General features: G+C 34.8%; 4 protein-coding genes across 5 annotated transcripts; 3 read left to right on the top strand and 1 right to left on the bottom strand.

The window, feature by feature from the left end:
• Positions 1–5,026: 5,026 nt before the first annotated feature.
• On the top strand, positions 5,027–6,396 carry LOC146167959 (uncharacterized). Of its 2 annotated transcripts, none has more exons than XM_083383352.1 (3): positions 5,027–5,148; positions 5,231–5,528; positions 5,900–6,396. In XM_083383352.1, exons 1-3 carry the CDS (start codon positions 5,075–5,077, stop codon positions 6,059–6,061), a joined length of 534 nt encoding a protein of 177 aa, XP_083239478.1. In that variant the 5' UTR covers positions 5,027–5,074; the 3' UTR covers positions 6,062–6,396. The 2 variants fall into 2 exon arrangements, with proteins under 2 accessions (XP_083239478.1, XP_083239476.1); XM_083383350.1 differs by having other exon boundaries at positions 5,231–5,570.
• LOC146167958 (cytosolic beta-glucosidase-like) lies at positions 6,392–12,424 on the top strand. Its single transcript, XM_083383349.1, has 9 exons — positions 6,392–7,234; positions 7,328–7,467; positions 7,546–7,721; positions 8,647–8,822; positions 8,894–9,084; positions 9,190–9,340; positions 9,420–9,554; positions 10,294–10,497; positions 12,023–12,424. Exons 1-9 carry the CDS (start codon positions 7,153–7,155, stop codon positions 12,211–12,213), a joined length of 1,446 nt encoding a protein of 481 aa, XP_083239475.1. The 5' UTR covers positions 6,392–7,152; the 3' UTR covers positions 12,214–12,424.
• Positions 12,425–12,461: 37 nt separating this feature from the next.
• LOC146167957 (uncharacterized) lies at positions 12,462–20,185 on the bottom strand. Its single transcript, XM_083389262.1, has 8 exons — positions 19,965–20,185; positions 18,882–19,052; positions 18,517–18,608; positions 18,076–18,396; positions 17,073–17,129; positions 15,376–15,427; positions 13,277–13,329; positions 12,462–13,213 (listed from the first exon to the last, which is right to left on the bottom strand). The coding sequence occupies exons 1-8, from the start codon at positions 20,116–20,118 to the stop codon at positions 12,533–12,535; spliced, it is 1,581 nt and encodes a 526-aa protein (XP_083245388.1). The 5' UTR covers positions 20,119–20,185; the 3' UTR covers positions 12,462–12,532.
• Positions 20,186–22,883: 2,698 nt separating this feature from the next.
• LOC146167956 (uncharacterized) lies at positions 22,884–26,197 on the top strand. Its single transcript, XM_083386182.1, has 5 exons — positions 22,884–22,955; positions 23,817–23,909; positions 24,252–24,374; positions 25,295–25,465; positions 26,081–26,197. Exons 1-5 carry the CDS (start codon positions 22,884–22,886, stop codon positions 26,195–26,197), a joined length of 576 nt encoding a protein of 191 aa, XP_083242308.1.
• The last annotated feature ends 15 nt before the right edge of the window (positions 26,198–26,212 follow it).

The following is a 26,212-nucleotide window of genomic DNA, read 5'->3' as shown; positions in this document are numbered from 1 at the left end:
CCAATCCTAACATGTTAACGTAACATTGCCTAATTAGTTAAACATGCCCGATATGTGATATTTTAGAAAGCAAGTATGGGTTGACATACTTAGTTAAAAAAATACTATTTCGGTTTGGTGAAACGTCCATGGCGATTGTTTGCAATCATAAACAATAAACATGGCAATTACGACTCGGCTTTCCTTTATACCAGTGGTCGGCAAACTGTCGGCCGCGGCCAAACCTTTTGCCATTTTTAGTTGGGCCGCGAGCTGTTTTTTAATAGTTTAGTTTTATCACGAAGTTGTGCGCCGCGTGATAGCCTATTATATTTCATTGGATTTTAAAAGTTGGTATGGCTAAAAGTTGTTATTTTGGCTCATTAGTCCATCACAGAGCATCCAAGAGGCCGTTTCACCAATCTAAAACATAGTAACGTGTATTTTTTAGCGCGCATTTTTTCCGCGCGATTAGACTGGCTTTTAGCTATATATTTGTGCACAAGTTCGCTCGAGGACAACATGTGTATTTAAGATTAATTTAAAAAGTTTGCATGCTCCAAACACAAACAAATATGCTGTATTTTCCCCTGTTTTCGTAGTAAGCCTTCAATAGCTCTGAAAACAGTAAATTGGACCGCGACAAAAAAGGTATAGCTGTACTCAATATCCCGGATAGTGAAAAATGTGTTTATTGAGTAACTCTATGGACGCTCGGTGACGAAACGGAATATACAATAAACTTGTCCGAATATTTACTTTACTTATGGCAATTACCGTTACTGTAATAAATTTGCAAACAGAAAGACCAGCAAACGTCAAAAATCATTATAAGCGTTACTTAGTTTACGTTCTAACTGTGAATATCTTAACGACTCAACAGATGTTAAAGGGGAATTTGGCCGCTGTTTTATATATATTCCAAAGAACTTCCCCCAAATGTTTTGACTCCTGATGGACAAATAGGGAGTGCTTCTCTATGGTTACTTGCTTGTAGTAAAACATTACTCCGAACAGGTACGGTATAGGATGGTTGTTAAGGGGACCACGAAAGATGTTACAAATTTACGTCATAGCGTGACGCCATAAAGTTACAACTAAACGCGACGTCATAAATAAGTTACCCTAAAACACGCAGTTTCGTTTATTTTGTTTTTGAGTGAACAGCTAATACTTTGAATACCAAAAAATTATGTTAACGATTCACGCAAACTGAAAGTCGCTTTAATTTCGTTTAAGTTGCCAAAACTTTAATTTTTGAGGGTGCTCAAGAAGCCCAACGCCTTTGATCAAACGATTTTCTTAAAATGGGTTAATTAAGACATTTACTAGAAGCATTATTGTAGCCTAATTCATTTCTCGCGGAGTGCAAAAACTTTGCATGTATGTAGTATGCCTAGCTTAAAACATTTTTGGGGGGTGCATGGCACCTAGCCCCCTGATTCCGCCCACAACTCTAAAATACCTGATGCTAGTCTTCCTTCATTGGCGGTTGAGGTATAGGCTATAGCCTATCTGGATATTCTAGCGGGGTGTCACTGACCACTGTTCTGACTGACTTCATTAAATCGAGACTGAACAAACTGTCACGGCATTTCGAAGTGAATATTGTAAGACTGCGGATTTTAATTTACATTAAAAAATCAGCATAACTATGCTTTTAATGAATACAGTTCACAGCGCAGAACATCACGTCTCACGAGTATAGCGTTCGAACAGTTAGATCTATAGTGGAGTCTGAGTTGTATCAGCATCGCTGTAGAAGAAAAAGCTCAAAAGCCACTGAGTTAAGGATAAGCTGATTAGTTGCCGCCTGAGTTAGTCATACCGTCCCAGGAAGGAAAATGAATTCGAAGGACATATTTAACACTTTACCAAGCCAACACGCTATAATTATATGCAGACAATCGGGCATGCGCGTTGGCCGTTGCTGCTATACATATTCTACTAGCGATTCATGCGATTGATTCTATCATCTATCGATCCTTGAAATACTTGAGACCGGAGTAAGCGCCTCATTTTTATTACTTGAAAACATTAGTATTTGGTATCATAGCCTAGTGTGACTTTAAATTGTAAGACTCGGGATAAAATTTAACTAATTATCATTAAGCCTTGAACCAAAGAGATTATAATCTCTTTGCCTGAACATAACCTGTTATTGGTAAAAAAATAACTTTACTTATGCACGAGATATTCACCCGATCCGTTAGAAATCATTTCTAAGCAAAAAGGTCTACGACAATTAGTGCATCCAATGGCAGAAAAGTCTAGACTTTTAGACCTTGAGGTCCTGGCAATGCACTAATTTGGACCTTTAGGTAAACTCCCGGCGTAGATAAATTGAAAATATTCGCTGAACATTCACAAAAGATTACAAAAAGTATGAGATAGCATTAATAACACTTGACCCACCCTAACCCAAACGCTAACCCGAACCCGAACCCAAATATTGTGCGTTAATGTAATAATTATTTGAATGCTGGTGAAAAAGCCCAAACTCGGGTGGGCATAAGATAGTTTCTCGTCTATGGTACCATAGGATTGTTACGTCACAAATTGAGGTATTGGAGCCTAAAGCCTTTATGTAATTATTAATTCAATGCACATTATTTGGGTTGGGGTGCTGCTGGTTAGCGTTTGGGTTTAGGTAGGTATTATTAAACTTAATCTTTTGAAGCACATTGTTAAGCCAAATTAGTTCATTATCCGAGACCTTAAAGTCTAAAAGTCGGATTTTTTTATCCTTTGGATGCACTAATTGTCGTAGACCTTTTTGCTTAGAAATGCACTAATTTCAACACTGATAAATGGACAAGAATGGAGAACTTAATGTGGCAATTTCTTAACACCAAATATTCTTAGAAATATTTGCTTTTTCTTCGGTTGTGGCATTTAAGGGGGAACCCCCAAAGTGGTCTTTTTGTTGAATCTATTAAATAAATTTGTATTGCGGTTGGTTACTACCATATTCAACATAGGAACAATATTGTACAATTTAAAACGTTGAATTATCTCCAGCTTTTAGGTAGTTCTGCTACAACCAATAAAATGTAGATTATACTTCTTCAAAATAAACAAATACAAAACTGCATAAATCAAAGTATAACATAGTAGATATAACGCCAATTATTTTTGTTAATATATTGATTTTTTTATGTATGCTAATTAGCAGTACCAACCTACTTCCAGTAAAGATCCACAACATACTGCGCTCTAACAATTCTTTCATCATACATGCAATATTTATCAAGCTTGGTGGTAAAAAAACGTGAGCAGAATGTGCACTTGGTGAATTTTTCTTTGAAAATCTCTTTTTGAGTGATACACAAGTTTAATATGGGCGCAAGATAAATAAATTCCTTCTACATAAACATATTCATTTAATAAATCCATATATCTCTAACTAACAGCTGTTTAAATACAAGTAATAGATTCAGCTGTACTTCAACATTACTTGTAAATGTATTTATCTCTTAGTCACTGCAATCTTTTTTGGTTTTATAATTAGCAGTACACTTTCTGCCATTGGACCATTTTCGAAACAATTATACAATGGCAAGATAGATAACCTAAAAGTTTAAAAAAATCCATTTTACTTTTTTTTTAAATAACTCTTTAACCCCACATTCCAAGCTCCGTGGCTATACCATGAAGGTTAACAGTTGTGGTGTAATTTTTAATGCATTGTTACAATGCATACAGTTACCGAAAAGATAAAAAAATGCAGTGCTTTTTTGAAATGTGTATCATAGTTTAAGAAGCACTTTAAATCCACTATTTTATGTAAATTTGGTGTTTTTTCATAAAATGTAACCAGTGTTATTTCTTGCCCTTTTAAGTGTCTTGAACTTGACAATTAACACTTTATGATAAAAAAGTACATCCAAGGTTACATATTATAATTATATATATATTTTTTTATTTCATGTCTGCTATTTGTTTGGCATATAACAAAAACATTTGCCCTAATCTTAATCTTCTTGACTGTCTGTAGTTTTCCTTATTACAATAGTGCTTCTAAACTTTGTTTGTTGCTGCCCACTTTAGTCAAGCTTTAATTTAATCGCCTTTCTAAGAAGTCAGTTTCTGGAACCAAATTAGGGTTGATCTTTAATACCAGAAGCAAACATTTTTTGTAGTATTGCTTAAATTTTTTTTATATAGCTTGCATTTAAAAAAATTATATAGCTTTCATTAACAGCAGAAGTTTAGGTTTTTTATTATTAATTTAAGTTTTTTATCATTGAAGTTTAGGTTTTTTATCATTGATTTTAGAAGTTTTATCATTCATTTTTCCGTTTTTTTTTTATGTAGAAATGTGGAAATAACAAATTTCAGTTTTGATGTAATTGTTTGCTAAATTCAAAAAAGCATTTGGCAGCAGCAGCAGCAGCAGCAGCTATAGAAAATACACTCGTATAACCAAATTGGAATTTGAAATTTTGTTAAATACATTATGTAAGAAAATCACTTTTATTACAACATTTTGATTTTTTTGTTGCAAGTGCAATCATTTATAAAGGCAAAACCATATTTTACATTATCAGTGAAAACAAACATCCAGAATAATAGTTTACATTAATATGCTATATTTGGTCTTATTTTACTAAAACAGTTGCTTTTAAACTTAGTAAACATTTAACATGGTTGAACCAGAGACCCTTCTTAAAACACCATATGGACGTTAGAATTAAGTGGCTTGGTCCTCTTATTCAGGTTCTATGCTCATGAGACGCCTCTTTCATTTTAAAGGCCTACACATAGAAAACATTTTTTTACTTTTTTGAAATTTACAGAGTTCCATTAGGTGTATGTATTGGCTATTTAAAATTAACATCATAATACGAGCAATTCAGGTTATTAAAAAATGACAGGGTGATTATCATTTGTTTTTAAATAAACAGCTTATGTTTCTCTAATTTTTTTAGATTTTCTTGTTTCACAAAATATTTTGTAAAACTACTGAATTTAATATGCTTTAACACTTACTTACATTTTAAATTGTTGGCATTGTGTTTATTTGACTTAATACTTTTTGTTTTGTAGTTTTTGTAACATTTTTTCTTTCTAGTAAACGCTACTAAATTATTAGATGTCTTGTGTTGTTTGCAATGTAAAGGACCATACTATGAAAAGATGTGTTCGCTGCAAAAGTGTGTTATACTGGTAGGTATTCATAGTAATTGTTTTGTCATTTTAAATTTAAAAAATAGCTAAAATTATTTTGTCATTTTTTTATACATTTCAGTTCTAAAAAGTGTCAAATACAAGATTGGCCGGTGCATAGAGCATTATGCAATACAACGAATTTCCCACTTTCAATAGGTGATACCGATCTCAATAAATCATGGAAAAACAGAGAAACTTTAAATTCTAATAACTTACGTAAAATTTTTATAAAATTCAAACAAAATAAATTTACTTTGGTCATTCCTAATTGTTCTGACGACCCAAAACTTGCATTTGAACTGATTTGCAAGAAACTTCACATTCCAATGGACAAATTAAAACTAATAACCAAAGGAAAAGTGGTGAATGAAGATAATGTAATTGACTTCATTTTTAACAAGAACTTGACAAGTTATATGGTATTATTAATAGACATTTGTATTTTCTTAGTATTTTAAGTAGCACTTTGTTTACCATTGTTGTTATAGCATTTGTCCTAATTTCTATTCATGTTAGATTGCTGTTTTGCTAGCTTTACAGCAATGATTATTTATTATTTACTAGCAAAAAATATTTTGTCAATCAAAATTAAACCAAGTTATATGCCTAAATGTCTTGTGTGTTTATGTTGTCATTTCAAAACTTGACAATACTGAATAGCTTTACTTAAGAAAAATACAAACATTTATTTAATTGACTATGCCCAAAGTGTTATGCAAAATTTATCAATATTATTTTGTTATTATAGGCCGTAGGGAAAGAAAGTGAAGATGAAACTGGACTAAATCAAGTCGATATTGACACTATAGTACGACAATTAAATGTGAATCGAAACAAGGCAATAAGAGGTCTAAGGCACTGTGATGGAAACTTAATTGACGCTATTCTTTTTATTGGAGATACTCTTTGATGTTAAATTATTTGGGAAAAATCGAATATTTTTTAGCATCTTTGCCTATTGAGTGTAATGCAAGCTATTTTTAGCTATGTTTCTTTATTTTTTATTTTATTGTCAACAATTACTGTAGAAAAGTGTTACCAGTTGTTTTAATATTTATCAATTTATATGTGCTAATTCACCATAAGTGTATTACTGTAGTACAGACTTTCTTGACACTTAAGTTGAGTTATTAACCTAATAAATTATTTTATAAAACAGTGAACTATAATTCACTAAAATGTTTAAAATAATACTTTAGTTAAAAGTGTATTTTGTTAGTAACTGAATAAAACAGTAACAATATATCTGTTTATCATATTTGACTGTTCAGAAAAAAATTAGGTGTAACATAAAAATATACACTTTTTTTTATCAGTTAATGACAAAGAAATATAAATATGTTTGCTATGTATAATGTTTGTGTATACAGTTTATTTTTAAAACTGTCAGTCAGTATATAACATATAGCTGTAGTCCTAACTCAAGCATATTTAACCAAAGACTATAAAAGTTCTTGATATAAATTGATGTTCCATCCCTAACTATATCAACAGTTGCTTTTGCCTAATTATAAATGTTTATAATTGGATATTGTTATTTATTGCAAGGCCACTTGTTTTACTTGATGTATTTAGTTTGTATAAAATGTACCATCAACGACATGCTTACACAGTATGCTTAAAAAAAGTCATCATTTTGTAAAAATAGTTTTGTTGAGTGCATGTAAATTTGTTTTGCACTTCACTACTGAACAAAGCAAATACTTGGTTGTTTGGAAGTTCACTGCAGCTATAAACGTAATTGTTAACAATTATTGTTACACTTTTATGTATGAGAACGTTTTTTTTTAATGAAAAACTATCAGCATTATATTTTTAACACACAAATGTTTTCAAGCTTAAGGCGTAACTTCAATTCTGGAAACGCTTCTGACATTTGTTTACCCATTGAGTAGCTAATAATTAACACTGGTAACATTTTATTACACTCTTTGATTTTGTAGACATATTTTGGTAGTTGATTACGGATATAATCTCTCTTTGGTAATACCTAAATTTATAATGGATTCTGATGAAATTATTAGTGGCAATTTTAGAAAAGATTTTCTATGGGGTACTGCAACTGCCTCATATCAAATTGAAGGTATGAATTTACTTTTTATGTGGGTACATTAGTTAAAGGTGTGATAATAGTGTAATGCAAAGTTACTGGAAGCAAAGGTTAATAATGTCACAGGAGCTTGGAATGAGGATGGAAAAGGCCCAAGTACATGGGATACTCACTCTCATAAAAAAGGAATCATTGAAGATGGTCAAACTGGAGATGTTGCATGTGATTCTTACCACAAATATGAAGATGACATAAAGATAATGAAGGTTCAATTTTGTTTGACAAATTATTCCAAAGTATTGTTGTTGTTATATCAATATCTCTCTTTAAACAATTTTATAAAGGACATGAATGTGAATTCCTATCGCTTCTCGTTGTCTTGGTCTCGACTACTTCCAACTGCTGACAGTTTATCCCCAAATCCGTCTGGCATTGCCTACTACAATAAGCTAATTGATGGTTTGTTGGCTAAAAACATCAAACCATGTGTGACATTGTTTCACTGGGATTTACCGCAATGGTAAGTGAGGCTTATGGGATTGTCTGGTACATTTTTTTCTTAAACAGTAGTCAATTAAAAAAATTTAACCAGTCATTGTATAACTGAAATATAGGCATAACATATATATAATTGGTTTTATTTCCTGTCAATTTTAGGAAAGAAGTGCATAAAAGTTACTTCTGTGTGTTTAAATTTTATATAAAATTCTCCGTAAAATTTGATTAAACCTATATTCCTTATGTTTTTAAGTTATGCACCTATGTCATTAATTTAGTTCGATTTCTACACATGCTCACATAAATTCCTGTAGTGAATATATGTTAGACAACTCGAAACATGACCGACGGCCCGTAGAAACAAAGGTGCAGACAGTATAATGTTAGACAGCGATTAAAGCCAACTATCTATTTGGGCACTACAGGCCCATATATAATACTGTACTGTAAAGCAAGATGGGGGGTATGAAATATTATGAAGCCAAAGTGGACTAGTACAAAAGGTTGGGAAACACTGCTAAAGAGCCACATTAAGGTCTTACCTACATCCGTGTACCAGGAATTAGTGGGTTCAAGTTCGGCATATACTGTACAATACATGCAAAACTAATTGTAATGTTTTTTCATGGAAGATTTCTTTGGACAGACCTTGCTATTTTTAAGTAGGCTTTTAAACTAAGCAATAAATATATAGGATGTGATGTTCACCAAGTTATTAAAGTATTAAATGTTAATTTGAAAAAATGATTTAACAACCAAGTCTCCCTAACACTTATACCATATCAATTTTAAAACTGTCTGCTAACAATGCTGCGAAATTTGGGGATCAATGATTTTAAAAATATTTTAAAAGGCAATGAATGAAAAATAAATATCAATATTGCTTCAAGTTATTTGTCTATGACTAAATATTGTTCAGTGATCAGTTCATGTAATATTTTTTTCAGTTTACAAGACAATGGTGGGTTTCAAAATGAAGACATTGTTTGCAAGTTTGAAGAGTATGCAGACTTCTGTTTCAACACATTTGGGGATCGTGTGAAGATGTGGATAACAATAAATGAGCCCCACATCTTTGCTACTTTAGGATATGCTTATGGGCATCATGCCCCTGGAATTGTAGGTATGTAACCTATATACATGGATTACCTTCTCATGTAGTACCTAACCCAATCACAATATAAACATTTTAAGATCCAACATCTGCTTGTTACAAAGTGTCCAGAACATTAATATTATCACATGCAAAGGCTTGGCGTAAATATGATACCATCTACCGGTCAAAGCAAAACGGCATCATTTCTATTACCCTTAACAGTGATTGGGCAGAAGCCAAAGATGCCAAAAAAACAGAAGACAAACTTGCAGCCACACAGTACCTTGAGGTAACTTGATTAAAATAAAAAAAATATGAGATTTAATTTTGTAATCTGAAGCATTGCACCAGTACCAGTGATATGTAAAGCTAAATTGGCTGTTATATTTTGTAGTGCACCCTTGGGTGGTTTGCCCACCCTATATATGTTGATGGTGACTACCCCCCATTTATGATACAAGCTGTACAAAATAAAAGCAACCTGGAGGGTCTTAAAATGTCACGACTTCCAAAATTTACTGAAGAAGAAAAGGCATTAATTAAAGGCAAGACAACTATTTAAATAAACTATAAAAGCTGATGATGGACATAAATTTAGTGTAAAATGCTTTTTTTATTTCAAAGGAACCCATGATTTTTTTGGACTTAATCACTACACAACGCGATTGTGTGAGACAATTACAGAGAGCACAAAGGACATGCAATTGCATCCTGATTTGGATCTTCGTGTTTTCCCCAACCCTGAATGGGAGCGGGCTGGTAAATAAATTAATTATCAATAGATGCATAAATTGTACTGGCAGTCAGCAAATATTTATATATGCTAGAGTGTCTTGAACTGTGGGATGCAACATAACTGAAACAGTGGATCGAAATTTTAATTTCATATATATTTTTTTAAATTCTGAATCACTTTGGTTCAAGACAAATAATTGCTAGAGAAGTCAGGTATGGGGATAGAAGAGATCTAGGGACTAATGTCACTGTCAAATCACAAATCCACAAGTGAAGTTGATCGGGCAAAATAAACAACTCGCGAGTACAATGACTGTCAAACAGGATTTAGATTTTACAGTCATCTAAAAATATGACAAAAACACCTCTTAGCAACACGCTATACAAGCTTAGACATTATCTCACACTTTTGCAATTGGTAATCAAATATTCAATAAGAGTTTTTTGCTTAAAATTATTGGTTTGTACTGTGCTAGAACATACAGATTCGTTTTACTTGTTTTCCGATGTTTGTTTCTGAAATAAATAACAACTATCTGGGTATGTCTCAAGTCCAGCAAATTTCCTAAAGGTGTCGCTACAAACAAGGTTTAAGAATCACTGAAGTATGCAATTGTATAACTCCTTTTTTTACAGATAACCAAATTTTATTTTACAGATAACCAAATTTTATTTTACAGATAACCAAATGTTTTTTTTATGAAATTGTGTAGATGGTTTGTAAAACAAGTGTAAAATTTATTAATTATTATATAATTTATAGGTTCAGAATGGTTGTTTATTTTCCCATGTGGTCTTCGTCGGTTGTTAAAACATATTAAAGAAACTTATGGCGAGCAACCCATTTACATTACTGAAAACGGTTGTTCAACCAAGCACAAGCCAAATTTATCATCAGGTTGTGAAGTCTTGGAAGACACTCAAAGGTGTAGATATCTTAAATCCTACATAAACGAAGCACTTAAAGGTAATTATAGTACAACTTTTAACTGAATCAATAGACTAAATCACCTTTTATAATCTTGGTTTTACCTGATATGTTTTTCACTCAACTTAATAATTACACAGTCCATATTCACATTGGTAAAACTTTTAGCAGAAATTCCTAAAAAACATACCAGGGCAGTTTTATCGTACACAGAACAAAATGTTTACCAATCATTATGATTGTTTTTTCTGATATAGTGAGAACATACAAGGACCTTTAATAAACAAAATGGATTCATATATTTAAGATTGGTAAATGTAAAACTAAGGTAACCCACATGTTAGCAAAGCGAGATGCCATTGCTGTTTTTCTCGTAAAAGTTTAGCATGAATAAATTGCTGTGCCAGTTTGCATACATAGGCAGGTTTTAACTATGAAGGTGAATGATTTGCTGATATTTCACAAGCAGGTACAAAATTTTGTGGATGAAAAAAATTCAGTATGAGCTGCTTTGGTATTTTAAATATCTATAGTAAGAAATTTTACTAAGTTTCTCACCACTGAGTCGGATTAATACACCACTTGTGTTCAGCCCGACAAAACTTCCACCCAACTGTACGATATATTCTTCCTATAATATTGGAAATTTGGCTGAAAAAGTTATCCTGAATTCTTGATGTATTATTGTTTTTAATTTAAAAATTACCTTTTACAACAAACAAATATGCTATTTTGTCTATCTAGTCAATAGTGAAATATCCCATGATTTTATATTCAATTCAGGCCTAGTGGACAATTATATCAAGAGATTAAAATACAAAATAATATTCTATGTAAAAAATGCCAAAGGTTTACAATTATATATATTATTTTTTTAAATATTTGGTGAAGCTTTAATTGGTGCAAAGACCCACATGATCTGACAGCAGTTCTCTTGTTCATGCAAAAATGACCTTTGCTCAACACAGTTGTTTGCTTAAATCCATTATCGGAATTTTAAAAATATATTTTGACATTGTTTTCTTACCACTTGACATACAACAAATATTGGGCAATTTATCAACTTCATAGCATGAATACAAATTATAATTTAAAAGAACTTCACATGCCTGTCAATTGATTAGAGCTTGATGGCTTGTGTCTGCATCAAAACTTTGTTTAAAGTGTTCAACATAGCATAAAAAACAATAAATGTTTACGAACAGAAGTTAACTTTGGCACTATTGGTGATTTTATAAATAGTTACATACCAAGTTAGTGTTCATGCCTTTACAAGTAAATGGCTTTAAATTAAAGCAAATACTCGTTAGATTTTCTGTCAAAATCAAAGTCAATCATTTTATTGGATTTTAAGACAAATTTATTTTACCATAAGGCATCTTCAATGAAGAACGTCCAAATAATATTAAATATTGGTATGCCTTTAACACTTGCTGTATATATGTGTGCAATTATGTAGCCTACAACATAAAGTAAGTGGGATAAGTACTACCACCTATACTACAACTCAGTCCAACCAACTTTTATTAGAATTGTTTTCCACAAGTTTATGTTATATTTCCAGCTACACTACTGGACAAAGTAGACCTTAGGGGATACTTTGTTTGGAGTCTTATGGACAACTTTGAATGGAAAACTGGTTATACAGAAAGATTTGGTTTGCACTACGTTGATTTTAACGACCCTGAAAGGAAGAGAGTACCAAGACAGTCTTCCAAAGTTTATAAATCTATTGTGGATAAAAATGGATTCTAACATTAATTTTTGTCAGACATTTGAATCTTTTGCTGTTTTTTAATTGATTTTAATATTTATAATATGTTATTTTACAAAAATGAAAATTATTACTTAACTTTTCTATAAGTTTCTTTTGTGATTAAACATTTGTTTTGTGCAATTATGCTTACAATTCAAACTAATTGTGAATTGATAGTCGTTATATAAGGCTGCTAATAAACCACACAAGTTGCATATTTATATGGTAGGTTATTTTACAAAAAAACAAAAATAAGACACATGAAAAAATATATTTTATTGTTTTTTAAAAAGAAAAACAGGTATTGGGTATGTTGAGTTACTCAGTGGCTGGTTTATTCTCGTTTGATTCTGGAGGGTCGTCCGCTTTCACCTCACTGGATGCCTCGGGGGCTTTGGTTTCGCCCGTACTATCCTCTACTATGGGCTCGGTGTTTTCAGTCACATTTGCTTCAGAAGATTCTGGCTTTTCGGTGCTCGCCGCAGCCTTAGCTTCTGTATCAAGTTCCTCGGTCTGCTCTGGTTTATTTTCTTCATGTTCGACCTGTAAGACTTCACTTCCATCTGTAACCTCAGGGGCTACTTCCTCCTTATCTTCAGTAGCTGAATGAGTGGGCTGTGCAACATCTTCGTTGGTTGCTGGTGCACTTTCAGTTGCAGATGGTTCTTGGGTGTTGCTCTCTTCAGTAGCAACTTCCCCCTGGTTGGTCTTTTCAGCAGCAACCTCATTGGTGCTTTCTTCAACAGCAACCACTTCAGGGCTGGTCTCTCCAATAGCTTCTTCGGTAATTTCCACTGCTGGTTCAGGGGCATTATCAGCCGCTGCCGGTGCATCTGTAGGGGTGTCAGCTTCTAAACCATTTACTTCAGGTGCCACAGCTTCTACTTGCTCGGGTTGGCTATTTGCTGGTTGTTCTTGAGAGATTTCCTCTTCCGTTGCAGCAGGTTGGGTAATTGAGGTTTCTTCACCAGCCTTCTCATCCTTCGCAATCTCTGATGCCTAATTTAATAGAGGATGAATAAATAGTAGTATGTAAATTATTTTAAGTATAATTTTGCAAACCTCTTCAGGCACAGAAGGTTCATCTTTTGTTTCCTCAGTAGGCTCCACTTTTTCTGTAACCATAAAAAACAATATAGTTGACACTGTTAAAATTAGTCTTAAAGTAAGCCGATTTTGGTCTACCTTTCAAATAACATAAAGGATCTAAAAAAAATCATATTTTACAAAATCTGTTTTTTTTACCCTGATGAAGGGGCAAAAAAAGTGTATATTAGGATTTATAATAATTTATAGGAGCAGGTTTGACTTTATTTGAAGTACATAGACCAAAGATACCCTTTCAAAGCCACAAGAACATGTTTTTTTTTTATAAAATACCTTTATTTTTATGAAAACCTTTATTGTAAAGAGTATTTGAGTAAAAAACATTTTTATGATTACATTATGCTACCCCTTATTTGCTCCAGTTTTTGGCAACTGGAAAGAACTTTTTAGCAACTAATTTCTACTTGGTAAATTAAAACTGTGCGTTTCCACAGTTTCTAGTCCCCAGAAGCAGTAAATTACATCAAAAAATGAGTTTTAAGACTTGTGGGCCAGTCCCACGACAACCTGGAATTATCTGCTTTCTCATCCTTTTTATGTATTTTACTTTTTTTTTAAAGAAAATTGTTAAGTTGCCTTTATTTCATCCTCAACATCACAAAACATCTTCAACACTTTACCCTATGTTATGAGACAAGTCTAAAATACTTGCCCAAGTCATCTCTAATCTGCATTGTTTAGGTTCTAGGACACTTATTATATATTCTAAAAATAGTTTTTCTACAAAGGTAAATTTATAGAAGTTTAACATCTCAAGGTAATTACTCTTCATTTTAGGGCAAATTTTGATCAATTAACCTGAAAAAACCCTATAAGTTTCAATTTAATCTATTTTGCTTATTTGAGCATAGTAATACCTTCATGTGGTATTGTATTGGATAGCAGTACATTTTGTTCAAAATATTTAGTATCGGTATTCAAAATATTTAGTATTGGTATCAAAATAAAATGTTGAGTCCCAATTCATGACCGAATAATTTCTTTAAATGTTTCACGTTTCTCTGGCACTAATGTGACCTGGTATTTCATTTCTTTTTGTGCATAGCTTTGAATTTGCTAAATAAGACTAATAAGTTTGGTTATTTTACCTCAAGTACATGCCTGTTAGTTGACTGCCTTAGTGTTTTTTTGGCTCATGGTCTACATACCGCCTCAATATATAGCTTTGGTGTGGGTGCATATTTGCTAGGTCTATTTAGTTTACTTTATAAATCAAAGGTTACAAAATTAAATTATGGGGTAAAAAAAACTTATAAACAGCAAAGTAAGGTATTTTTTGTTTAATAGATCAATGTTATGACACAACACAGAATAAAGACGATTGCCATAAGCTAAGAATGTTTTTTTTTACCCCAAAGAGATTAAAATAAATTTATTTATATGTGATGGCATTGTGTTTTTTACCCTAACATCAGCAAATTTTTTTTACCTGAAGTGACTATACCTTGCTATTGAGTGTTTATTATGGTTGTTTTTTCAAAAAAACACTTTTTTGTCAAATTTTAGTGGGGACCCCCTGGAATTGTTAGATTGCGTCTAAAAACCCGACAAACCAAATCTGAGCACATTTAGTTCAGTATTGACCGTGCTGCGTCAATTTGAAAATTCAGATTTGGGCTAAAATTTTTGAAAAAAATTAATTGTCCTCCCCTAAAAAAATTTTTTTCTCCTTTTTTTGCATTGCGTTGCAATTGAATAGCCATAAATAAACCTGTTTTGCAGTAAAAAAGTGAGTAGTCATGGTAGAAATGTCACATTTCAACAACATTTGTCAGGCTGTTTTGTATGAAAAATGAAAGACCTATTAACTTAAAATTGAAATTGATTGTTACTTCAATTTATTATAAATAAAATAAAAATATAAACCTACTGGTCTTGACATTATTTTTACTCACTTGAATTATCTCCAGGGGTATAACTGACTTGTATTTTTGCATAAAAGAAAAGACATACTGCCCCAACGGATTAGGGGAAGTTTAAGATATAATTATGAAAAATAGGGTCAAGACATCAGCACTTTACACAATAATTAAATATATATATAACTTAAATACCTTGGTTTGCATCTTCCTGGCTTAATGGTTCTTGTGATTTATCTGATGGTGACTGTAAAAACAAATGTTGCAATTCAGATGCAAAACAAATAAATTTTGCACAGTTTAATCTAGAAATCGAAGGTTTGTACACAAAACTTGTACAAAAACAAAATGCTATCTGATTATACCTCAACTAGAGCAGTTTCCTCAACTTGGACAGTCTCCTCAACTTGAGCAACTTCCTCGACTGGAGCAGCCTCCTCAACTGGAGCAACCTCCTCAACTGGAGCAGCCTCCTCAACTGGGACAGTCTCCTCAACTTGAGTAACCTCATCAACTGGGACAGTCTCCTCAACTTGAGCAACTTCCTCACCTGGAGCAACCTCCTCAACTGAAGCAACCTCCTTAAGTGGACCAACCTCCTCAACTTGGACAGCCTCCTCAACTGGAGCAACTTCCTCAACTGGAGCAGCCTCCTCAACTGGAACAACCTCCTCAACTGGGGCAACCTCCTCAACTTGGACAGTCTCCTCAACTGGAGCGACTTCCTTAACTGGAGCAGCCTCATCAACTTGATCAACTTCCTCAACTTGAGCAACCTCCTCAACTTGGACAGTCTTCTCAACTTGAGCAACCTTCTCAACTGAAGCGACTTCCTCAACTGGAGCAGCTTCCTCAACTGGGACTGTTTCCTCAACTAGAGCAACCTCCTCAACTGGAGCAGCTTCCTCAACTGGAAGTGTTTCCTCAACTGGAGAAACCTCCTCAACAGGAGCAACCTCCTCAACTGGAGCATCCTTCTCAACTGGAGCAGACTCCTCAACTGGGACAGTCTCCCTAACTTGAGCAGCCTCCTCAACTTGAGCAGCCTTCTCAACTGCAGCAGCTTCCTCAACTGAAACCGTTTCCACAACTGGAGCAACCTCCTCAACTTGAGCGACTTCCTCAACTGGAGCAGCCTCCTCAACTTGAGCAACTTCCTCAACTGGAGCAACCTCCTCAACTGGGACAGTCTCCTCAACTGGAGCTACCTTCTCAACTTGGACAGTCTTCTCAGCTGAAGCAACCTCCTCAACTGGGACAGTCTCCTCAACTGGAGCTACCTCCTCAACTGGAGCTACCTCCTCAACTGGAGCAACCTCCTCAACTGGAGCAACCTCCTCAACTGGGACAGTCTCATTAACTGCGTCTACCGTTTCACTGTTTGTTATTTCGACCTCTTCGAACTGTCTGTTTTCAGCATTTGTTTGCTTTTGCTCAGTGTTGAGTTCTAAGTTTGTCGCTGAAGGTTCAATTAGGTTAATATTTATGATATTCAGGCCAAGACTGTCGCAAACTGGCGCAACCTGTGCTTGACTTTTTTCAACAGCTTGAGTTCCACCTGTTGAATCAACTGAATCTGAGGAAGACGAGCTCCCAAAACTTGAACTCGATCCATAGTTCACTGAAGTCTGAGCTCGCGAAACCACCTCTGAGGCCAGCACTGACACCGGATCATTGGTCTTATCTGAGTCGTGCTGTGAAAGAATTAAAACCCCACAATCAATTTAAATACCAACCAACACACTTTGTCAACCCACACAGTCTAAAAGCAAACCAAATAGCAAAAATCTGAAACTTAAAAATATTTATCTTACCAGATCATTACTGAATGCGGGTGACCTAAAATATAGTGGTCAAATTACTTTTAAAAGTTTAAATCAATTAGTTCATACCTTGACCCCTTCCATGGGAACAACTTCTGGGGATTGAGTGCGTTCACTGGCATCGATCTGTTTCAAAAAGCATTTCAAATTATTGTCAAGCCAGTATTAATAGATATATAACATAATTTTTCAATGGTAATTAACGTTACAAACAATATAAACGCCGAGTTCAGGTTGTTTCATACAGCCAATTAACACTAGTTTTTTCAATAATGTAGCAACTGCCAAAATATGTTAATTAATTAGTCAAACCCACGCTAAATTATCCAAAATGGTTTCGCTTTAGGTAAGTTTCTACGTCGACTGGTTGGGGAAATTGTTCAAGGCAAGCAGCAAGTCAAAAGAATATTCCTAAATGCTGGGATGAAACCATTGTTTACTCATCCTAAGGGTCGCGACCCAAAATTTTGTTGGGTAGCCTGAGTAAGATTTATTCAAAAATTTAGGGAAATTACGAACCCAATAATTAAATCGCCAAACGTTCGCTGGGATACTTATGTTTAGGTCGCTGCAAAAAACGTTAATAAACACTAGTAAATTTAAGGTTAATTTAAAAATGCCAAATAAACTGGCGAATATAAGTATCCATTGGTCACTATTTTAACTCAAAAATAGGCTAATTTTAGCGACGTCAGGTGACTAGGCGCAAAACGGTTTTAGCTTTAATGCTTTATGAAAGATAGGTGTATTCTGCTATTGTTAAAGTTGCGCGTATAATTGACCGCAAAACAAACATATTACAATAATAAATCATTTTACGTGCGACAATCAAGAACAGCTATCAAAATATCTTGATTAGGTAACGTTCTTAGTTGAAACTATTTTTTATTTAAAAGGTTACAGTTAGTGTAACCTTTGTGAAGTCATATTTTTATTTTCACAGAAAACTCCAGTGCTTTTGTTTTTATTATCGAAAATATGTTTAGGTAACAGGACTGATTTTTTTCGTGACGTAAAACGAGCCCGGGAAGTCGCTTTGCTATAGAAAACGCTTATACAGAATTTTGCCTACCGTTTCTTCATTTAACGGAGTTTCAATGACAGTGGCAGTCGGCGCGGTGTCCGTTTCTTCCGCCGTTACTGCGCTATCCCGCCACTGCTCGACAGGTGCAGATTCTTGTACAGCATCAAATGACTGCTCCACAGCTTCATCCGGCAGTGGGACGGCGGTCGACTGGCTCCCCGAGGCTTGCTCCCCAAGCGGGTCTTCGTTCAAACTGCTTTCCTCGATCAAAGCGTTTACGAGGGAGGCCTGGGCCAGCAGCTTGTCCGACGTGCCGCCTGCCCCGCTTTCGTTCTGTATCTTCTGCAAGCCCGTGATGTCCTTGTTGGTCTACAGGCGGAATTTAAGGCACGGTCTCAGGCACGCAGGTTAGACGAACGCAACGGCAGTCGGGTTAGTTACACATTTCAGCACGCAAAAAACAATGCCGGGATTTTTAAGAACGCTTACCGGGGCTTTATCTGGCGTGACCGATTGTCGGACCTTGAAGCCGCGGAAGCTTGCTTGTATTAGGGTTGCGGCCTTTGCCACATCAGGATCCTCTGGCAATTCAAAATAGTCGATTTATTTCGAAAGCAGTGTATATATATATTTGAAAAGTATGTTGACTATTCTGTTTGGTTGGCAATATTACGACGGTTTGTCAAACGGTCATAGAGATTAAACAAGTTTGAAGCGATTCTTACATTTATTTAAACAGTAAATTATAATCTGACGATCGAGCAGACGGAGAATCATGACATTTCGTTCTTTGGGCTAATGTACGCAAAAATACTTCAAGGATAAAAATGTGCTACTATGCGCAAAAGACTTACCAAGATCCGGCATTTCCTCTTCTTCTTCTTCTGCTGCTTGAGGAGCCGGTGGTGCCGGCGCTGCTTCTTCTTCGACTGCAACTGCAACTTTGGCAGCTTCCTCCGCCACAGGAACAGCATGATCCGATTCAACAATTCGTTCCGACACCGGAAAACCGTCGGCGTAACCTTCTGCAAATCACAAAAATGACGCATTTACTTTTTACGAAAGCGATATTATTTAAACTCGAATTGTTTTTATAACTAACTCTTTTTACACCCGATGGTGACAAAAATTACTGTAGCCGAAATTTTATCGATAATATGGGTTGTTCAGGCAGCCTGGTAAACCGCTTTTGCGAAAACGGACTGGGCACTTGGCCTGATTGTCAATATTCTTAAATGTGAAGCATAAAGCAGATGCCACTTGTAAATATGAACACTGTTAACAGTACAAGTCGATAACTAAGAAGGTTCTTGTTTTGGCCAAGATAAGATACTTTCAAAAAAACTTTTGAAACAAAACACTATATTTAGCATCACAGAGCTAAATTATAAAAGAAAGAACCAAGGTAAACAAACTTACTAAACTTGATACTTGGTAGGATAGAGATAATTGTTTAGTTGTGCCAGGATTTGAAATTGAGATAAAATTAATTATAGAAACACGGGAAAAATATAATTTTCGATAAAATTATAAGAAACACGGGAAATATAAGTTTTTCTGTGGAAACTGCGCGGGGGATTTATCCCCTGCGCTGCCTTACTTTCCAACCTGGTAGACCAGTGCTGTTCAAAATGATATATAATCGCAAATGGGTGTACTGAGTGGTGACAATGTCAATATTCATAAATGTGACTATTGGTAAATAAAAAAGTCGCATGTCCAGAATAGTTATGTCAATTGAAGTAATGTGTGAAAACTTACTTTTTGGTACGCTTTTTCGTTCAAAGGAAATCTCGTTTTAGCCCAAAAGGCGCCATGCTATGGCATATGTTTCGTTTACAAATTACACAGTCAATGCTTCACTGAAATAGTAAACTACATATGGCTAAATATTTTGTTAACTAAGGAAGACAAAGAATAACACAAAACAAACTTACGCTCTCTTCTTTCTAACAAGCGATTGAAGTAAGCTGCCGCAAATTGCGGTATGTTCTTGGGTTGCTCACGCAGAACTTCTCTGGATAAGTTTTCCAGCAGTTGCTTGAAGCCCGGGGGCACCTGGAGTTTCACTGCGCCGTATCGAACAGACATTTCTTCGTAGTCAACACTATTTGCGAAAACAATTGAGAGTCTGACAGAGTTTACATCAATTATTGAAAGTCACTGCAACAAAAAGGGCAGGATGTTATGCGCGTTTTCACAATGCCTGGCCTCACAATTTTAAATTCAATGCGGTAAATCGAAACTGCTTTTTCTGCCCGACGCCGCCTACATAGCCAAAGAGCGCTCGAACACATAGACAAATAAACAACACGCCGTCACCAAGGGCTAGTTTACTTTCACGCTAACTGCGCTAACGAGGCCGCCAGTAAATCAATTCTTTGTCAGTTTAATACGCACTTCAAGCGTTTCTCAATCCGCAAACGTCTACAGCTTATGGACGAACAGTGCGAACCAACGAACCAATCGTTGCCAGTAGCAACCGGTACAACTAAACAGCCATGTTGTACCATGGGCTACCTGACTGGCCTAGCCTAGGGTATATCATATTATGTAGTAAGATTGTCTCTGCATAAATGGTATATATATAACTCTTTTAATAGTTGTTCTATAAAGTTATGTTAAACTGCTGCCATCTGCCAACGTTCTTTTACGTTCCCTGCTGTTGATTCAGGGATGCGCTACAGCGTCTAGCACAAAAGCACGCCCGTTGTATTGTTAGACCGCTGAGTTTTTGTTGGGCGTGAAATCAGATCCAGGCGTACTATATACTTACGTTAGCGGTGCCGTCAGTCGGCGCGTCGAGTACGGGCGACACGCACTTGTCGCTATTTGTCCAACGTTAGTCAAACATGCAAGAAATAGTTGTACCAAAGTTAGAAACAAACTTATTGTGTTACGCGCGGATGGCTAGTTATTTATTGTTGGGAATCATAAATTAAAAACATTTAGCGTGAGCTCCACTAGTAATGACCTTTCCGACCACCTAACGAAATAAATCTAATAGTTTTGTTGAATATAAACACTCTATGGTATATGGGGTAGCCAGGTTAATCGCTACATTTCCCCTGGTCGATCGCGTCGAATATGTGTTACGTCATTACAGTGTCTGGACAAGCCTGATAAAGCGTTGTTTGAAATAACAGATTATAACATCCATTACTGGCTTGGAATGCGATAAACGCTCAAAATGTTTAATAGTGTTCTTGTGACTTTTTTACTGAACCAGTCGAACGCGAGTCTCTAAAAATATTTCATTAGATTGCAATCAAACATAATTTGGCTACACCTGGATATTAAAATCCAATAAATGCAACAGCATTTTTAGTATCAACAAAAAAAACAAGTCAATTTTTGCGTTTGATTAGCCCATTCTATGAATGAGACGCAATCTTCATAAGATGAAATAACAAATAATACTTAGAAATATTTTTTTAAATAAATACTTTATTGTTTTTTACAACTTACTTGTTGAACTTTCTTTAGGAAAAACTGTTCTTTAAGTTTGTTTACATATCTACAAATTATCATACTTGTAGCATGTTCTAGTGGCCATGCGCCAGATGGCACACTCAGAATAAAAGTTTTGCCACTTTAACAAGTTTTTCGTCTTTTAAATATGAACATAACATGTAGAGTATATAACGTCCTAATTCATCTTACAATTTTAGCCAACTTCAGATAAATAAACAATATAACTTATCAAGTTATCAGTTATCTCACTTTTAATAAATATTTTTTTAACATATTTATGTGAACGTATGCAATAGCACCACGTACGTGCCTAATCTTTTTTGGTGCTCAATTTTTTTTTTTTTTTTTTTTCTTGAATAAAGATTGCAGATTGGCTTGCGAGTTTGACACGAGAGCAGCATGCTTCTTTAAGCATATTTGTTTTATAACGCAACTAAGTAATGTCACTTATCTATTTTTTCATTAACCCCTCCTTCCCCTAAAAAACTACTGGATATTCCCTTCACTGACTTAGTTTAGCTATTTGGTAATCCAATCTGTTTGTAACTGTTCACCACCTTAGTACTCAGCGTTGACTGCCAAAATTTTAAAATAGCGCAACTATTCAACCAAGTAAAAGTAACCATACTTTCTAAAACGAATAATTATGGCTATCTTTGAGAGACAAGAAAATGCTTTATTAAGTCAGTTGTTTTTTGTTCCCACACACTTCCTAAACCAGCATACCATTTATGTAATTATGTGTGTATGTTGGTGCATTTCTGTTGAAATGCATATTGTCCTACAGTAGGACATAAAACTACAATATTTTACAAGTTTTGATAGCACACTTTCCAAGTAAACGCAAACTGGGTTTAAAGTGTCTAATTGATTTGAGGCTGGTACATTGCCTAACAAAACTTTTTTTGACAGTTTTACCTTCTAAAACAACTTTGTCTTATTTTATACAGCAACACAATCTTTGTTACTACAAAATAAACATCTTATTTTATTTGTCCTTATACTTACACGGCCCTAGAACGTCGTCTTCTACGCCTTCTTCGACTACTTTCCAGGCCTGCCTGAACTCCAACAGTGGTTCCATTTTGAAGATTTCCACCTTCACCCGACATTTTAATTTTTATATGTCAAACTAAAAAAATCCACCAAATTATAATAATGTTAACTACTACACGTCCCGCCTGTGGGAGGTTCAACTTAGTTTCCTTAATGCACAAAACTTTGCACTTTACATTTGATTACTTTTACGTTATTGTGGTATTTGTTCAACACAAGCTCTTTAATGATGTCATAATACCCTTAAATTAACCTAAATGAGCCACGTTAATAAAATATCTAACCTAATCTCAATAAAATGAAATAAACCCAAAACATCGGAGAAGATGGCTATAAATAGGCCAAGAGTTGATACTACTAATGTAGCAAGAACCAGCGTTGTTCTCGGACATTACCAGGTATACTGCTAGCTGTAATAAAACCTGTATTCGTTTTATAATGCATTGAAGTTTGTGACCTGCATATCATAAAGTAACATATGATAAGCCTGGATTATTTGAGATCGGTTGTTTCTTTGAAAAGTCTATATTATTTATCGTAAAGGCAAATTAGTTAATTAAATGTATAGTAATATGTGGTATTTTATTCGATTTAAGGCCAAGTTTTGAACATATTGTATACTTTGCTAACGGTTACCCGAGATATTCAAGGTCTTCGAACGCTAAGCCGCTCTCGCAGCTTTAAACTTTAAAGGATACGTAACTTTCTTAGAAATGCGGAATTGAAAAGCCATCCTAAATGTCTTTTTAACAAAACAAGACGCTGGTTATACTAAGAGAGTGTTGAGTAAACTATACAAGGTAAATATTGTGATAAAATTGAGCAATTTTAACTGAACGACAATTTTAGTCCGTTTTTTTTTAATTTACATCCGGCCCGCGAGTTAATCCTACAATGATGCGGCGTTAGGCCTGTTTTATTAGTGTTACAGTGTATTTAAATAGCGTCAAAACTTCATTACAAGTATATCTTACAAGGCCGGGTTTATCTAGTTAATGACGACAAAACCTTGATTTACAAGGACCCATTGTCCTTACAGATTTTTACGGTCACACAGCAAACAAGCAAAATAATACAAAGGTGTGTTTATTTCGTTTGACGAAACAAAACGTAGCACGAACGTGATAAAACACAATAAAAATCCTCATAATTGTAAGTTATAAATAGAGTATTTTTATGTTTTACTGAACTCAACTAACTATCATGTAATACACTTTTGACTTGATTGCGTCAAGTAAAAGTTTAATTTTTTTCGATAGGAGCCGAAAACTACCACATATCACGAATGCTTTGAACTTGGAAGGCCATCACTGGCCAGCAAACACAAGCGGTTCGAATTGGAACCGGCGGAGGTATATTTTCTGCCGTTAATTATGTTATTATTTTTTACCATTTTAACTGCGTAGTTAGTCCTATTATATATATATGTCTTTTTACTAGATATATTATTTTCCGCATAACAAAAGTGCGGCTTGCGATATTAAAATCACTCTGATGTCCGGTTATTATGCTAGCGCGCAAATAAATTAACGTATCCTATAGCCTTTGGTTGAGAAGTGTTCAACAAAAATGAAACTTCAGGTTTTTTACATAGCCAATCGTCAAGCGCTAGTGATCGGTATTGATTGCTCTATATGTCAAGTCGAAGAGATAGCCATCTGTTTCCATATGTCTTACTTAAAAAATTTACCTAGATTTTTCACCGTACTCAACGAGGTTATCCCAAGAGCATTGCACAAGAGTCATTTGGCAAGCTTTCACCCGAAACGACTTCGACGGTGTACTTTCATCGAAAAAAAGATCTCAAAACTGTCATGGTAAATCCAAATTTTGAGTAACCTTTACGTAAACGTAATAAACTTAATGTCTCAAATAAAAGAGACTGCATGTTCGGTGATTTAAGTATGGTGCATATTTATGCCAAGGTCTTAATGTAAATTGTCCAAATTTTCCCACTTCACTTAAATGTAATAACTTGTATTGGGTGTTTAGTTGGAGACCCATTAAAGAGTTGGCTAATTATGTGGCCTAAAAAATGTTGTTGTTTTTTCTTTTGGACACATGCTGTTTTTTGCCTTATATGTTTATAATATCAAAGTTTGTTGAAAACTTTTGGACGCCTTTTGTTAAAAACTCCACTCATGTGTGGTCCGTGACCAATTGTTCGGTCATCGTACTCGGCTGCCCTCGTCACAAAAGTACAGTAGGTATATTTCTGCCGACATTTACCGACATGGGTGGAACCAGAAAATGAATAATGACTTACGGACACCCTATAATATTACGTGATCCCGATATAAAAAGTAGGAATTCAGATATACTAGTTGTAGCCCACCCCCCCCCCCCCCCCCCCCGTAAATAAAGTATGAACATGTGGTGCACAAAGGTGGCATCTTTTTAGCACCCGGTTAGTTTTAAGCATTTATTTAATTTGAAAAGATAACAAGGGTTAGAGTGCTGAACGTGTCATAATTCAATGCTGTCGAAAACAAGTTTTTTTGCATGGTAATTTAAAAAAAGGACACGAAATAGCTGAAGAATGCTCTGATTTAATAACAAAAAAAGGTCTTCAATTGGTCACATTTTTTAAGTAAATATATCGAGCAGACTCTCTATTGATGACCGAAGTGGTATTTACAGCATGTTATTAATCTTGCAGAATTTTTCTTATAAAAAACTCAAATTCATACATGAGGTGTTTTTTGGTACTGACGTTGGGCTAACATGCTTATTTCAGGATATACATCTGCTAAATGGGGTGCCCATCGGTCCGCAGCCTAGGCACTATAAACGTGACTGCAAAACAGATACGTCTTTGATGAAGACCGATTATTCGGACAGACATCATATTCTACATCGCTGGGCGGATGTGCAGACATCTGCACTTCTTAAGCTGCCACCGATTACAGCAAGTCAGGTTGGTTAGATACCTTGCTTGAAAATTATACTTACTAGTACCAGAACTCTGCTTCTAGCATGTTAGACTAAATGTGCTATGTTAAAAAAGATGAATTCGCATTAACCAGGTGCCGGATTGATTTTTTACCAACCACAATATTATGGTTCCAAAAAAGAGTTTATCATAACAGTTATGCGTTTAGGGTAAGTATGTATATGAACCAAATTAGATATTAATAAAACTGCCCATATCTAAGGGCGCTGGCGCGACAGGGTATGTTTCTAGTGATTTAAAACATATTTTTATTATGTGTAGTAGTTCTGGTGGGGCCTGATAGTTTTTAAAAACATAGTGGGACCTGGCTCAAAAATTTCAAAACCACTACTCTAGACACAAAGTCGTATCTGATGAGTTTCTATGTGATATTGTTTTCATAAGTCTAAAAACACAATTTTTTTTATATTTGTAAGAGTTGTAATTTTATTTAATTGCTGTGCAAACGTTTTCGAAGATTGTAGTTAAATATTACAGAAATATATAGAGCTATTTATCAAACATATGTTTTTATATTGGTAAGGGGTGAAATCGTAGACGTCTACGTTTTATACTTTCGTGTTTTTTTAGCAACAACATTGCTTTGGTTTCGGCGGTCAGACGGAAGCTGCTCACCAGTTCCAGTGGCCGAAACGAGATCCGAACCTTATTTATCAGGTTCTTTCCAATAAGAACCGCAAGCCGTAATTGCGATGTACGAAT

Source organism: Ascidiella aspersa, chromosome 1 (assembly GCF_963924565.1).
Source record: "Ascidiella aspersa chromosome 1, kaAscAspe10.2, whole genome shotgun sequence".
NCBI lineage: Eukaryota > Metazoa > Chordata > Ascidiacea > Phlebobranchia > Ascidiidae > Ascidiella > Ascidiella aspersa.
Note: the sequence above shows the minus strand (reverse complement) of the source record. Positions and strands in the feature narration are given on the sequence as shown.